The sequence below is a fragment of the Polistes dominula genome, unplaced genomic scaffold (genome assembly GCF_049000335.1).
Source record: "Polistes dominula isolate Pdom_NZ unplaced genomic scaffold, Pdom_raw_medaka contig_17, whole genome shotgun sequence".
Lineage (NCBI taxonomy): Eukaryota > Metazoa > Arthropoda > Insecta > Hymenoptera > Vespidae > Polistes > Polistes dominula.
The window spans coordinates 3,963,520-3,979,942 of record NW_028301049.1 but is presented as its reverse complement, the minus strand read 5'-3'; the positions used below and the strand labels follow the sequence as shown (position 1 = coordinate 3,979,942).

Genomic DNA, 16,423 nt, shown 5'->3' with positions numbered 1-16,423 from the left:
AAGTAGTGGTCACCAGCTAGAACAGTCTGTGCGTAGCTGTTGAGAAGTGTACAACTAAGAAAAGCAAGTCGCATCCATTAAATAAAAATCATAAAATAAAAATTCAATCTAATATTATCTTTACTATAGAGAAACCCTCTACAGAGGAAATACAAGTGCTGCCATCTTTTATGGAAAAACCGTTATTCCAATCCTTTTCAAAGAAAATAAAAAAAGTTGCTTTTATTGCAATAATTACAAAACTTTCGTGTACGACAACCATCAAACAAATATTACGAATAAAATAATCATAAATAAATTATAATAAATTATGAATCGAGATATCCTTAGCATTGTTACCAAAGCACGTGATCGTCTCCTTCCCTTTCCCTAATGCTTTAGTGTCACTTAACCCCCTTTCCTTAGCACTTCTGCGGTATAAATTCGGCCCTTTCCAATTCCTCTGATTCAGTTCTTAGTTCATCAGCTACCCATATTTAGAAATAGCTACAATTTCTGAAGTATTACTTAATCTGGATAGCTCTGTTAGACAAAGTATTTTTTCTTTCTAATTTTTTACCTAATTATTGTAATCAACATAACCACTACAGTAGATTACAAAGTTGTTGTATTTTTTTTCGATATCAGTGAAATAAGAAGAAAAACGCAAAATCGTATATTAACGAAAGAAATAACAGTGATAAAAAGAGATAAAAATGATATTTGAGGAAGAGTACGATCATTCAGAAACAGACGATATCGCAGAAACAGACGATATAGCAGAAACAGACGATAAATGTTTCTGTGAAGTAACAGAATCCATCAATCCAGATGATAGAAACGAAAATAATTTTTTTTTATGGTACAATGATACAGTATATCGTAAACCCTCAAAGTTGTTCCTTCATCCAGTAATACGTAATGAAATTATTTGGGGTGGCTATAGTAGAATTTCATTGGTACCATCAATGTGCAACACGGTTTGCACTGTATTTTATAAAGACAATTTACCTATATTTCTTCCTCCCTATGAAGTAATCGCGGAGTATAGATCATCAGGTTCAGATTGCGCATGGTGCAACACCATTAAAAAAATTGTATACGAAAGTGGACTTGGCTTTTTGGTTTCGGAAAATTTTCAGTGGGATTCTCCACTTGACGGTAATTCCAACGAATCAGCGTTACACATCGTTAAAATCCTTGATCAAAGCTTTGGCAGATATCCTGCAAGCATTGAATGTCTCTATTATAAATGTGATGACGAGAAAGCGAATTATCACGACTTGGATAATTACCAAGTAGAAGAAGAAGAAAATGATTATGATGATGATGAATATTATGGAATAAGAAATTTATTCGAAAATAACTGTAACGAATTTCAAGAGCAAATGGAACCATTAGGCATTTATGAAGATCTAGATGAAAATCTAGATGAAGATCTAGATGAAGATGAAGAGGAAGGTGAAGAGGAAGGTGAAGAGGAAAGTGAAGAGGAAAGTGAAGAGGAAAGTGTAGATGAAGGTTATGAATGGGAAGGTAAAGGTGAACGTCATGAATATGAATGTGAAGTTTATGAATGGGAAGTTGAAGGTTATGAATGGGAAGGTAAAGGTGAAGGTGAAGATTATGAATGTGAAAGTGAAGATTATGAATGTGAAGGTGAAGGTTACGAATGTGAAGATAAAGAGGAAGGTGAAGAGGAAGGTGAAGAGGAAAGTGAAGAGGTAAGTGAAGATGAAGGTTATGAATGTGAAGGTGAAGATTATGAATGGGAAGGTGAAGATTATGAATGGGAAGGTGAAGGTTATGAATGGGAAGGTGAAGGTTATGAATGGGAAGGTGAAGGTTATGAATGGGAAGGTAAAGGTTATGAATGTGAAGATAAAGAGGAAAGTGAAGAGGAAGGTTATGAATGTGAAGGTGAAGGTTATGAATATGAAGGTGAAGGTTATGAATGGAAAGGTAAAGGTGAAGGTGAAGATAAAGAGAAAGGTGAAGGTTATGAAGATGAAGATGAAGATAAAGGTGGAGATGAAGGTGCAGATGAAAATCAAGATGAAAATCAAAATGAAATAATAGGAATTTTTCCTGAGGACTTTTTGTTATCTCATTTTGCTGGACGAAAAACTGATTGCCTACTGAAATTGTATGGGACGATAATGATGATGCAATTATCGAAATATCAACGAGATATAATTCTGCATTATCGGACATATAACCCCTACATTTCTAGTAGTGTGGATACTCTCCCTAACATTCTGAAAATAATCGATACTATAAAATCTAATAATTTTAACCAGAATGAAAGGGAACTGATTTTAAAAATACACATTAAAAATTATATGTATAAAAATCATCAGATCCATATGCTTGATACTATAAAATTGTTATTTTATGAGACTGACAAATATGAAAGAGATATAATCAAAGACACAGTATTATTTGCGAATAGAATAGAAGTTGAAAGAATAAATGAAGAAAGAATAACTTATCTCAAACAATTATTAAGAGAAAAGCAAGAGAAAATAAGACAAAATTCTTCATAGATATTATTATTATTTTATTTTATTATTTCTCTCCGATTTCTCGAGGCATATTAGCATATTAGACAGAACTCTTGCCAGGTCTGGCAGTTTTAATCTCCTGAATTTAGGAAGGCTCTGGTTATGTTTCATGTTTTTAATATAACCGTCTTTTGTATTTTTTGGGTCTAGTTGTAGTTGCGTGAGATGTGATTTAAAATTATTCGGTGTGATGCCTGTTGCTGATATGATGAAAGGGATGATGTCTACCTTTTTTTGTTTCCATATTCTGTGTATTTTTCTATTTTTTTCTCTGTATTTCTGTGTGATGTTATTTGTTCACTATTGCTTTATGTATGATTTTTGCTGCCATGTTGTGTCTTTCTGTATATTCGGTGTTTGCTAGTATTTTACAACCCCCTGTTATGTGTTCTATTGTTTCGGCTACTAATTTACATTTCCGGCATTTATTATCTTGTATGTTTATATCTTATTATGATTACTTATTATTATTATTATTAATATTATTATTATTATTATTATTATTATTATTATTATTATTATTATTATTATTATTATTATTATTATTATTGTATGTTATTTTACAAAGTTAATAATGTCCAGTTTATAATACAGTCGATGTACAACATGCGTGTGAAAATTATTCAATTTTAAATTTACTACTACTAACTACTGCAATTATTATATAACAATTTAGAAAATAAGATAATGTATATTCGTAAAATGTGATCTTTCTTTATTATAATAACCTATTATTGTATTAAATAACCCTAAACCGTAAAACGACTTATCACGAAACAATGAAAATCGCTATGGGTTCTAATAATTTTTAATATTATATATATTAATTTATATTTTATAATTTATTAAATTAATTAATATTACTTTTTTAATACTATTACAAAGAATAATTATATTTTAATAAAATTATTTCTTTTTCTTTTTTTTTGCAAATATAAATATAATAAAATAAATTTCTTAGAAATGTTTAATATATTATCACGTAACAAAATGAAACAAATATTATTGTTTGTAGTATCGTTAAATAACTTTGAATTAAAATAGTGTTTCCCCATTCGTAGATAGACGTCATTCTCCCCCTGTTCTCTTATGAAGGTATATATCCATGAAATTAAAAACGCACGATAACGCTATCCGTGAAATTGAAAACGTGTGAAAACTCGATAATCTTAATGTACACGTTTATATTGTACATACATACACGTGACTATATATAAGCGTACGTACATATATATGAATGCATATATACAATAATAACAACTATAAAAACATTTTATAAGTGAGACAGAAAGAGAGAGAGAGAGAAAGATAATTTAAATTTTCTACCAATAATAATATGCAATGATGTTTCAATGTTAGTATTGGGGGTGGTTAGGTTGGGGTAAGGGGGAATGGGGTGTGAGTGATGACGGTGATAGCAGTTTTCGTCGTTCGTTTTATTCCTGTCGAATTCGTTCTTTCACGGACACGTTGATAGAAAGGTATGAGTTTATGCTAGAAAATAAGAGAGAGATGCAGAGAGAACGATTTTTGAAATCGTTCGGATGAACGAACGTTGCCACTGTGCTGTCAGATCGTGGGTAAATCTTACCCTCTCCCTGTGCCACTGGGATTGCACACAATGAAAGTTTTCCATGTCCGTGTGTTTGGGATGTCGAGGAAAGTCGAGTGTAACCGAAGTTGGCGGTTGGCCACGAAGTGGCACACTATGAAAGCGACTCGTGTCGTCCGAACACATGGACAAAGAATTGAAATTTGGGAGAGAAATGCTACTTTTGATTTTTGAGAAGTGATTTAATGTGTATTAAGTAGGTGATAAAAAAAAAGTTTCTTATTTAAAAATTTTATATTAATATTATAATCCTTATGCATTTTAGCTATTCGACATGTATACAGGGTAATTCTTGTTACGAGGACGGGTAATACCTTTTTTTTTAATAAACAATAGAGAAAAATCATAAAATAAAAAGTTATATGGCGCATCACATGCCACCTTTCTATGACCTTACTTTTTTTGAAAATTCCTTGATGCTCCCGCTAAATGCAGTTGTACTTATTTTTTAAAAGCTGCTCTAGATTTTTTTTACATTATTCGATTCCTTTTTTTATTCAGCGTTAAAAAATATTAGGTAAAGGTCATCGAAATGTCAAAAATTTAAGAGATATTTGAAGTTTTATATCAGTAATATATTTTATTACAATAACTGTTCGAATGTTCCTTCATTGCATTCTAAACATTTTGTAAAGCGCTTTTTTACATTTTTCATTACATTTTTTAAATAAGAAGAATTATTTATATTTTAAAATTTATATATTTACTAGGGGTGCCCCGGCCACGCGTTGCTGTGGCTAATAAATATATAAATAGGTCTGAATCTACGTACATAACATTTGTCTTCTTTTTCTCTTTTTTCTTAATATTGAACCAACTGCGCATGAGCGGTAACATAAGATCACCACTTACTTCACATCATATAATTTTACATTGTCTGAATATAGGCACATATCATTTGTCTTTTTTTTCTCTTTTTTTCTTAATATCCTTTTAAAGGAAAAATAATTATGGTGGGTCACCCTTATCACTCAGGGGTATAAGAAATATACGAAAAACTATTCTCATACCTACCGAATATACACAAAAAATTTCATATAAATCGGTCAAGTCGTTTCGGAGAATAAGAATAACAAACACTGTGACAGGGGAATTTTATAGAAATAAGATTTAATTTTATACTTCATTGAAAATATACTATTTATATATGTTGAGATTAAGTTTTTTCTATTGTAAAAAAATAAAAATTACGTTGGGACAGCCAAATTTGTCAGTTTTAACAATATTTAAATTTCCTAAAAGATTATCTTTCTTCTCAAAGAAAACGTTTTGGCCACTTTGATTCTCGAAGTTAGCAGGAAATATAATTGTTTTTATAATATATCAATTTACATAATATATATTATTATACTTTGAATACTTATGCTATTAAAATGTATTAGTTTTGTAAAAGAAAAGTCTTAATATTGAAATATTGCGATATATCGGTTTAGATATTATGGATATGAAACAACTTATTAAAAAGATTGATCAGAAAGAAACTGTACATTATTTTGTGTTTGAACTTTCAAGTATCTAATACCAGTTAATAATAATAATAATAATAATAATAATAATAATAATAATAATAATAAAGGTAATAATAAATTAAGAGGAAAAAAGTGCTCTCAAAGGAAATAAAAATTCTCAGTTTAAGAAATGAATGTTAAATTAGATAAATTATTATTATTTATTATTATATACGTTATATTCGACATTATTTATTATTCTTGCGTCTTGAACATCTTCAGTATTAATATCAGGATCATCCCATCCCCAAATGGAATTTTTATGATTGTGCTCGTGTTGATCTCTGATATTTTGATACTTTGTACCATCTCCCGTTCTACGTGCACGCTTTTCAATCATTTCTTGTGAGACAGTCTTGAGATCGTAAGCCCAACCGATTTTAGCAAAACCATCGATAATTGCCGTTGTTAAGTTTAATTTGTAGTTTCCCAACTCAGCAGTTTTGTAATCCCAAGGAAAAACGTGATGATAATTATGCCAACCTTCACCGACAGCAAGAAATGAAACAACAGGGGTTTCTGTCGGAGAAATAACACTGCGAAAAGAGAAAATAGTGATAAATATTTTTATATTAAAAGTGTTTACATATATATAGGAAACAATTCTATTTTAATAGTTTATTACATTACATATGTATATATAAAATCTTATAGGTAATGTATTATTACAAATGCAAGAAGATTATTTAATTTGGTTAAAGAATAAGAAAACGTTTACATACCTATCATATGGTTTTACGCCCCAAACATGTGCAGCAGAATTTACTAGCCCGGTAAAGTTTAAGGATAGGACGTATCTGGTAACAGTAGCATACCAAGCGTTCCTCAAACCCTCTCCCCAAAAATATATAGGTATCAACGTAGGAATGATGAAACACATCAGTGGCATAAGAATTCTATAATGTCTAGTAAAAAAATAAAGCAAGGAAATAATATCGATTATTTAATATAAAGACAAAAAATGATTAGAAAATATTCTAAAGTAATTGATATTTACCTGTGTTGCCATACGACCAATGAATCTTTCTTGAGATCGCTCATATCTATAGTAGCACCTTTTATTTTAACATCGGGATGATTTTCTAGCATAAGCCAACCAATATGAGAGAAGAAAAATCCTCTTTTCGCGTTATGAGGGTCGGCATCCGTATCAGTGAACTTGTGATGGACCCGGTGATCTTTTACCCAATCATAAATGCTATTCTGTAATATAAAAAATTTCATTAACTTGTTTGCATTATTGCACAATTTACGATTACTCGTATATGTGTCATTTTTTTTATTGGTTTGCATCTCATAAAGAATAATTTAACGTGTTTTTCTTAAGAGTTTGTTTTCTATCAAATGAAATAATGGATTTAGACTAGATTCTTATTACTTATTATATATATATATATATCTTATCTCTATAAAATTCCCCTGTCACAGTGTTTGTTATTCTTATTCTCCGAAACGACTTGACCGATTTATATGAAATTTTTTGTGTATATTCGGTAGGTATGAGAATAGTTTTTCGTATATTTCTTATACCCCTGAGTGATAAGGGTGACCCACCATAATTATTTTTCCTTTAAAAGGATATTAAGAAAAAAGAGAAAAAAAAAGACAAATGATATGTGCCTATATTCAGACAATGTAAAATTATATGATGTGAAGTAAGTGGTGATCTTATGTTACCGCTCATGCGCAGTTGGTTCAATATTAAGAAAAAAGAGAAAAAGAAGACAAATGTTATGTGCGTAGATTCAGACCTATTTATATATTTATTAGCCACAGCAACGCGTGGCCGGGGCACCCCTAGTATATATATATGTAAGTTTGGTCTAGTCTAAACTATAGCGCGACACGTCAGAGGTCGTTCCTGCTCAACACTCATACCAAGCGAGATACGCAGCGATCCCATTCGTACGATAATGTCAGGTCCTGTACGATCCAAAATCGTGGCGTACGATCCATTTGGAATTTCGAAAACTTGATGACCTTTTTTTTTTTTTAGTCAACAAATTTTCCAAAGGTGCACCACCACTCCCAGCACGATCTCCCGTTCGACGATCGTTTTCATCGTTTTCATGATAGGGTTTGGGAACTTGATGAGTAAAAAAAAAGGTCATCAACTTGCAAAAGTTGGAACTTTTTTTATTTTTCCACATTTAGAAAATTTCGTATGACAATTTGAATAATTATAACATTTATATTTTTTACATTTATATTATATTCATTACGTATTTTATTCGCTCACTTGTTTACTGCTTAACGCGAAGCACCTCCTGCTCACCACCCTACTTCCCCTACACATGTGACACTGCGACAGTCACACATACAAGAAATACAATGAAACACATAAATCCGAAACTTAGACACTTTTTTTTTTTTTATTTCTTTTTTTTACGTATCAAACATCGTTAATGACGTCAGTCTATCCGGCAATTTGATAGCTCCATAGGAAACCTCACAATGAGAAAATTGAAAGTTGAGGTCCTTTCTTTTTTTTTCTTTTTTTTTCTTTTTTTCACTTTTTACTCATCAAATTTGCACACGAGTCGCTTCTACGGTTAACGGTTAAACAAAAGTTGAAGAGATGAACAACGTACAAAACAGAAGACACGAAAAAAATATGAGGATATATGACGATATAAGAAGATACATGAAGATATATGACGATATAAAGAAAACAAGCTAAGAAGCAAGAAGACAGAAGAAAATGAAGAAAAGAAGCAAGAAGACAGAAGAAAACTGAATAAACGGTTGGAAAAATTGCTACAGAGCAGCATAGCACCATTTGCATACCAGCAATACCTCAGAAAGCATCTCAGAGAAACATTACTCGCTCCAATTTTTATTTTAACATTTTACTTTTTTTCAGTTTTTCTTTTTTTCAGTTTTTACTTTTACAGCTTTTCTTTTTATTAACATATTACCAACATTAGGACGTCACAGAAGATCACACGACAAAAAAGAAGTTTTACTAATTTTACAGGTAAATATTTGGAAATCGCGGTAGTTCGAGGAGCGACGTGAAGACTCAACCGTGCAGGCGTGCGTATCCGAGGTTGTGAGAATCACAAGCCACGAACAAGCACGCGCAATCGGGAATCCAACACAAGCTACTTGAAGCGACCACGTGACAACACCCACTGAGCAGATCTGCCACCAACACCTCCGACTTCGTTCAGCGATCAATGTTCAGCTGTGCCATCACAAGCACACACTTCCTACAGGTAAATATTTTAAAATTATTAATCCAGGTAATTTTTAAAGGATAAACATATTCTCAAAATTTTATTAAGTCTTTGAATTTTTGTCAACTATTTAATTAGTATTCTATTTATTCTGTCATTTTAGTCTTTACATTTAGAACAGGGCGATTTCAACATTTAGAACTGATAGGACATATAGGACAGATAGGACAGATAGGACAGATAGGACAGATAGGACAGATAGGACAGATAAGACAGATAAAATAGCCGCTACAGAATCTACTATAATTTCAGTAAGTCTATATAAATCTATGTAAACATATAGTAACATCACGGAAGATCGCACAAAAAAAAGTATGTTAAAAATTGATCAAGTAAATATTTGATAATTATTAATCCAGGTATTTTTTAAAGGATAAACATATCCTCAAAATTGAATATAGTCTTATAATTTTTTTCAACAATTTAATTATTAGTCTATTTATTCAGTCATTTAACGCTATAAATTAATTATGTTATGCAAATTATTACTGTTGTAACATTATCTAATGAAGTTCATAGTAAAAAATATGACCCGATCATTTTATGTATTCAATTAAACATGTTTTATTTTGAGCTAAAAATTTATTGTCTAGGTAATAACGAACGTTTGAGTTTTGCTGCTAGAAGAGAAGAGTTATTTTTTAAACATATTTTTTAAATTAATTTGCAAACATATTTTGTAACACTTCTTCTTTAATTATTCAAGTTTTTATTTCTTTCGCATTTTATATTGATTATATTTACAATGACAGATAACACATCTCTTACGCAATTAAAAAAACAAAGCACACGGCGGCCACAAAAGTTCCGTAGGGAGTGACTTAATAATCCGGATTTTTGTTCGTGGCTCCGGCCTCATTCTGATAAATTAAAAGCTCAATGCTCACTCTGCAAAGCAACAATCACTGCGGAGTTATCGGTTATTCGCAAACATGCGACTAATAAGTCTCATTTAATAATGTTAAAAGGTTTAAATAAACAAGCGAAAATGTCTAATTTTATAGAAAAAGCTTCAAATGAAGTTCGAAATGATTCAATGAATCATAAAGTTTCCCGCGCAGAAATTAAATTGTGTAGTTTTTTTGCAGAACACAATGTACCTTTTAAGATTATGGATCACTTAACACCGTTACTCCAGGAGTGTTTTCCTGATAGTTACATTATAAAGGAAGTCCGATTAAAATCTTCTAAAAGCGCATGTGTTATTAAAAACGTAATCGGATTTGCTGAAAAAGAAGAACTAGCTAGTAAATTACAAAAAACTCATTTTAGTGTATTGATAGATGAGTCAACTGACATTTCCATGACTCAAACATTGTGCATTATCGTACGGTATTACGATGAATCTCTAGGAAAAATAGTTAGTCATTTTTGGGAGTTATGTAGAATTTTTAATGATAATTCTAGAGAAGTATCTGCTACAGCAGAGCATCTTTTTAATTGTGTCCGGGAATCTTTTCAACGTTTTTCTGTATCTTTTGATAAAATTATTGGTTTCGGGTCAGACGGTTGTAATGCGTTGATGGGTAAACATAATTCAGTAAGAACAAGATTTGAAGATAGTTGTCCTAACATTTACATCATGACGTGTATTTGTCATTCGCTTCACCTTTGTGCCAGTGAAGCTTGTGACGCAATACCGTCTGATTGTGAAAAATTATTTCATTCAATTTATAATCACTTTACATCAAGTTCTAAGCGGCAGCATGAATTTAAACAATATCAACAATTTTTAGAGCTGAAAAATCATAAAATTTTGTGTCCAGTGGAGACTCGATGGCTTTCAGTAACGGCTGTAATTACCAGGCTTCTAGAGCAGTGGGACGCGTTAACTTTATATTTTAATAATGTCGTTTACGATATAGAAACAAAAAGATCAAATTCACGAAAAACAAAAACTTCTTCGGCTTTAAATTTTGAAATAGAAGAATTTATACTTCAAAATCTTAATAATCCAATTACAAAATTATATTATCATTTTCTGGAATGGATTTTACCAAAATTCACAACTTTACCTAAACAAACTTTTTCAATCCGAGAAACCATTAATTACAGTCGTTCATAAAAAAATGAGTTCTACATATATAGAAATACTTAAAAATTTTATGATCCCGGATTACGTTAATAAAACACCGTTAAGTTTAATTAATCCGGCCGATGAATCGAAATATATAAATATTCTGAATGTTTACACAGGTGTATATTCAATTGGTTTTTTTAACAAGCCTGAGTACTCGACATCTACACTAAAAGAAGTACAAATCGAATTTCTTACTAATTGTAGAAATTTTTTCGTAAAAGGCTGCTTAGCAATAAAAAAAAGGTATGATTTCGATAAAATACTATTAAAAAATTTATCTATTAATAATCCTGAAGAAGCTATTGCTCAATTTACTCGAAATATAACACCTTCTTTATTACCACTAATACGACAACTACCTCGACTTGTCCCTAAAGAATGCTACCAATCAATCGACGATGAGTGGCGACAGCTACCCAATTTTATTTTACCGGAAAATATTAAAATCACCGATCCTGTAGATGCATTTTGGCACAAACTAAAAAAATTTGAAGATACGGATGAAATTTATTCTTTTAAAAATCTAGCTAGTTTTTTTTTAAGTATAATGTCACTACCGTTGTCAAACGCAGATTGTAAGCGTATTTTTAGTAAAATTAATTTAATTAAAACAAAAACTCGGAATAAATTATCTGTAAAAACGCTTAATGGGTTGTTACTGTCTAGTCAAAGAATAGATTCTAATTGTGTAAATTATGAACCCAGTCAACGGGAATACAATTTAATAAAAAATTCTTTATATGTTAGTGAAGAGAAAAGTAATAATGATAAAAACATAAACGAAGAAGAAGTGAATTTCGAAATGACAGACATGGACGATTGATTAGAGCCAAAGTAATTGTTTTGTTTAAGATTATTTGTTAAACCATTGAAATAATTTAATATATTGTTATTAATTTTGTTATCTTTTTTTGAAAGTTTAATTGTAATGATTGTTAATTAGGTAATATTAAAGTATAATGTAAAAAATGTATTAAGTTGAGAAGTATGAAAATCGAATGGAATTATGTCGCATAATTGCATTCGAATTTCATACTTGACAGTCTAATATGATATTATATAATAATAATTTAATGTATTTAAGAAATGTCAGACATGGATGATTGATTAAAGCCGAAGTAATTGTTTTGTTAAAGATTATGTGTAAAACTATTGAAATAATTTAATATATTGTTATAAATTTTGTTATGTTTTTTTGAAAGTTTAATTGAATTGATTGTTAATTAGGTAATATTAAAGTATAATGTAAAAAACTATTTAAATAAAGAAGAAATGTTTAATTCAATGTTATTACCGAAGAAAATGAAAAGTGGATGATTTCTTATGCTTCTGTTTAATGAATCAGTAATAATAAACATTTAAATAAATTATGTTTTGATACTTTAATTGTAATAACTGTAAGAATGCGTAACGTTATGCTTATATGTTGCAGCATCCTAATGCGTTATATGAGTATTGAAAGAAAAAAATAGCTAGAAAACTTGTCATTCCATTTAATAATGGAGCAATGATGTTGGCATAGATTTGAAAGTGCAGTGGAATTCTTTTCGATATGCGTTGATGTCGATATGTATGGAAACTTCGATATATCGAAGTATCGATATATCGATACTTCGATATATCGCAGTTTCCATACATATCGATTGTGTTGCATTGTTCCGCCATTGCTGGAATGATAGTGTTAGAAGGTGAAAAAATGGAGTAGAGGAAAAAAAAATTATTGTTTTTGGGGTTCCTGTACAGCAATCGAAGCGCTGACTATACCGCAGGGATAGTCAACGTTTTCTATCTAAAAAAAAAAAAAAAAAAAAAAAAAAACTGGAGATACGCGGCCGTTCGCACTCGTCAGTCGTAACTGCGTGATAACAGCAGAAACCATGTTGAGAAACGTGGGAGATTCATGGTGTCTGCCGCCAAGCAATATTATCAATTTCAATTTGTAGTAATTGTAAATTTAATAATTAGTTAATAATTATATATTAATAATTATAATCAAGTAAAGCTGTACTTGTTGTTGATTCAGGTAACCCTGCGTACAATCTTGTATTATAATTATTCTAATCGCTTTTTGAATATGTATATAGTGTAAATATATTTCAGTTATTACTCGCATCAACCGTAGTACAATTTATTGGTGACGTTGTTTCCAATTTTCGTAAGACAAGGGAATTTGTCTTATATATATATGATTTATAGTTTATATTTATATTTCAAATCTGTATATAATATTTATTGTTATGTAAAGCGCTTTTTTGTCACAATTAATGAGTTTTTTGATTGTCCGGAATGAAATGGAAACAAGTTTTTGTGCAATTATTTGTTTTTATATATAAAAATATGAAAAAAGTGAATGAACTTACTTGAAACGCCATTGTTTGGCAAATCATCAGTATTAGTCTCATCGGCCATTTAGCTTTGTATGCTTTATGTGACCATAATCTATGAGTACCTGCAGTAACACCGATTAATGTTATCGGTATTGTTATTATCACTGTAAAATTGAGAAGAGTTTATTATTTATTGTTTTTAATAAAATTTAATTTATTTTTCGTTTTGTTACTATAAATGAAAATTGCAATAAATCGCTGCCAATGATAATAGAATAAATCTATTATACATGGCATTGTGCGATTGATAATTTCAATCGATAATTGTGATAACTTACTGAATATTATAGTATAAAAATTTAGTGCGGTTACACTTAAAAATAATCCATATATGCAGCCTATATGGAGATATAGAAACATTATTACAAGTTTCCATTTAATGTTCCACTTATATTCGGTTTTCAATTCTTTTGACACCTGCATATTTATTCTTCAGTAAGTTTTTTCATTCTTCTGAAATAAATAATAAATAACATATTAATGGGATTTTATTTTTTATTTTTTTAAAAGAATTCAACAAAACTTTTAATAGTTTTCTTATAATTTATAATTTTTTATTCGGAAGCTTACTTGCCGAATATTTTCCTACTGATCAGCTATGAAGCAATAATAAAATCACTTTTTTGTCTAAAACAATTTTCTATTTTTAATTCACGTTCATATCACATAAACACCATTATTTACGATAAAATTGTAGAAAGGGTATAGCCGGATAAGTATGGGAAATCTGCCCCCGTGGCTTTTTTGAATCGCACTTGGGGGATCGATTTGGTGTCGAATAAAAATAATTCACCCCAAATTTTAGCTCTTTTACTCAAACGGTTCTCGAGATTTTCAAAAAAACCTGTGTTTCCGATTTTATTTTTATTTTTTTTTATAGTAAAATTCACAACTAATCAATGATGATTTTTTTCTAGTTCTTAGGAGTCTAAGACATGGAAAAAAATATTATCATAATATTTTAACGAAAAGCCGATTTTTGGCGGACGAAAGAAAATTTGAGATTTTAGAAAAAAAATTAGTTTTTAATTTTTTTCATATTGTTCCACCACTTCAAAAAATTCAAGAAAATTTCTGAGTGTAGAGGAGTATAAAAGACATTTTCTGACAAATTTTGGAGAGTGACATATTTCAAAAAAGCTAAAAAAAAAAATTTAATTTTCTTTCGTCCGCCAAAAATCGGCTTTTCGTTAAAATATTATGATAATATTTTTTTCCATGTCTTAGACTCCTAAGAACTAGAAAAAAATCATCATTGATTAGTTGTGAATTTTACTATAAAAAAAAAAAAATAAAATCGAAAACACAGGTTTTTTTGAAAATCTCGAGAACCGTTTGAGTAAAAGAGCTAAAATTTGGGGTGAATTATTTTTATTCGACACCAAATCGATCCCCCAAGTGCGATTCAAAAAAGTCACGGGGGCAGATTTCCCATACTTATCCGGCTATACCCTTTGTGGTCAAGATAATTACTTTTCATTAACCGTATTCATACTAATTTAACGAAAAATATGAATAATAACGAATAATGAAAATATTGCAAATATAATACAAAATAGCAATCACTTAAATATTTAAAAACAAAAAATATCATTAAAATAATTTATATCTATATTAGAAGCGATTTTAAAGAAATAAGCTACGAAGACCGCGGATTAAGAGGTCGTGCTCAGGGACGGGAACAATGGTTAGATTTGATATTTGCGACAATAAACTTTTGAATTCCTAATGGTAATTAACAATAATAATAATAATAATAATAATAATAATAATAAATAAATAAATAACAAAATTATACTTATAAAATAAGAACGCAGTTAGTCGAAAGAGATTCGGTGTCCGTGTAAAATATTGAATGTTGAAATAACCGTAGAAGAAACGACTTCAAGAAATTATAAAACTCACTAGCGTTATATTAACACGAAAGTAGAAATAAATGTGAGACGGAAATTGAGAACTTAAGACTCCTATATGCCCGCCACATCCCCACCAGTGGTAGGTAGAATTCAGTGGTGGGGACTAATCTGTTTTCTAGGGGTTAAAATTTTTTTTAAAGTGGGAACAAAAAACATCCAATGAATTTCATAACATGAGACGATAGAAATAAACCCTGCTACTATTGGTCAATCAACTTGGGGAAAGAATTTCGAAAACCTAACCACTACAATCCAATTAGCCACCGTAATAGTAACATTTTTACATGATTTTTTCATTCTGAAGCAATTCGTTACTAATATATTTAAAATCATTAGGATTTGCAACAAAAAATTTGCTGATTAATAGAATGATGAGATAGTTTATTTTGAAAGTAGTCTTACTCTATTTGTCAATTATTATTTTCTAGTTGTACCTTGTTATTGTACTACTTTATGTTATGTATCAATAAAGCATTTGAGATAATTTATATTTCGAGTAAATATGATAATACTCTATTGTAAATAAGATAAGACAAAAAGTTTTTGTACTAACAAAATAATTTTAAAACGCAATTTTTAAAAGGGTAAAGAATTCTGATGAAGAATCAATGAATCAATGAATGAGAATAAAAATTTTTAAATCCTGATTTTATTACAACGTCAGAATAGACCAAGAAAGTATTGTACTGACACCACTATATAAAATATCAGGCAAATTACAACAGCAAAATTCAATAAACGAAAATTTTAACAAAAAAAAACTGACTTCAAAAAAATAAGTATTTCAAAAAAAATTAATATGCACTAATAATTTTGTAGTGTATTCGTCTATATGTTCATTTTTCTATTGATTTACCACCGTTTATTCGTTATCATTATTCTAAACTCGTCTACTTTTTTTTGTTTAACAATGTGTACTAATATTGTAGGATGTGAAAATATTTAGTACTACTTAGTTGTTTCTATATATTTTATGAAAGAGTGTACTCGAAAACTTATTAAATACACTAGAGATCTAAATAACAATAATCCTGTTTTGATAGCGTTGTAGCACGTATTCGAATAAATATTTAACAAATATTTTCGACATTCGTTGAAGATACTTTTCATATGCGAGTGAACTCTGCATTAATAATGT

General features: G+C 29.8%; 1 protein-coding gene across 2 annotated transcripts; it reads right to left on the bottom strand.

The window, feature by feature from the left end:
- Nucleotides 1-5,800: 5,800 nt before the first annotated feature.
- LOC107073604 (acyl-CoA Delta-9 desaturase-like) lies at nucleotides 5,801-15,300 on the bottom strand. 2 transcript variants are annotated; one of them, XM_089175510.1, is made up of 7 exons: nucleotides 15,168-15,300; nucleotides 13,940-13,996; nucleotides 13,648-13,822; nucleotides 13,343-13,473; nucleotides 6,661-6,866; nucleotides 6,386-6,568; nucleotides 5,801-6,199 (listed from the first exon to the last, which is right to left on the bottom strand). In XM_089175510.1, the coding sequence occupies exons 3-7, from the start codon at nucleotides 13,790-13,792 to the stop codon at nucleotides 5,821-5,823; spliced, it is 1,044 nt and encodes a 347-aa protein (XP_089031636.1). In that variant the 5' UTR covers nucleotides 13,793-13,822; nucleotides 13,940-13,996; nucleotides 15,168-15,300; the 3' UTR covers nucleotides 5,801-5,820. The 2 variants fall into 2 exon arrangements, with proteins under 2 accessions (XP_089031636.1, XP_089031635.1); XM_089175509.1 differs by lacking the exon at nucleotides 13,940-13,996.
- Nucleotides 15,301-16,423: the final 1,123 nt, after the last annotated feature.

What these genes read in the sequence shown, in the direction of transcription:
- LOC107073604 (XM_089175510.1), bottom strand. Translation starts at nt 13,792, where the DNA reads ATGCAGGTGTCAAAAGAATTGAAAACCGAATATAAGTGGAACATTAAA. An exon ending in TTTTTATACTATAATATTCA is followed by an intron (nt 13,474 to 13,647) that starts GTAAGTTATCAC and finishes TCAATTTTACAG; the next exon opens with TGATAATAACAATACCGATA. An exon ending in TTGGTCGTATGGCAACACAG is followed by an intron (nt 6,569 to 6,660) that starts GTAAATATCAAT and finishes TTTTTTTACTAG; the next exon opens with ACATTATAGAATTCTTATGC.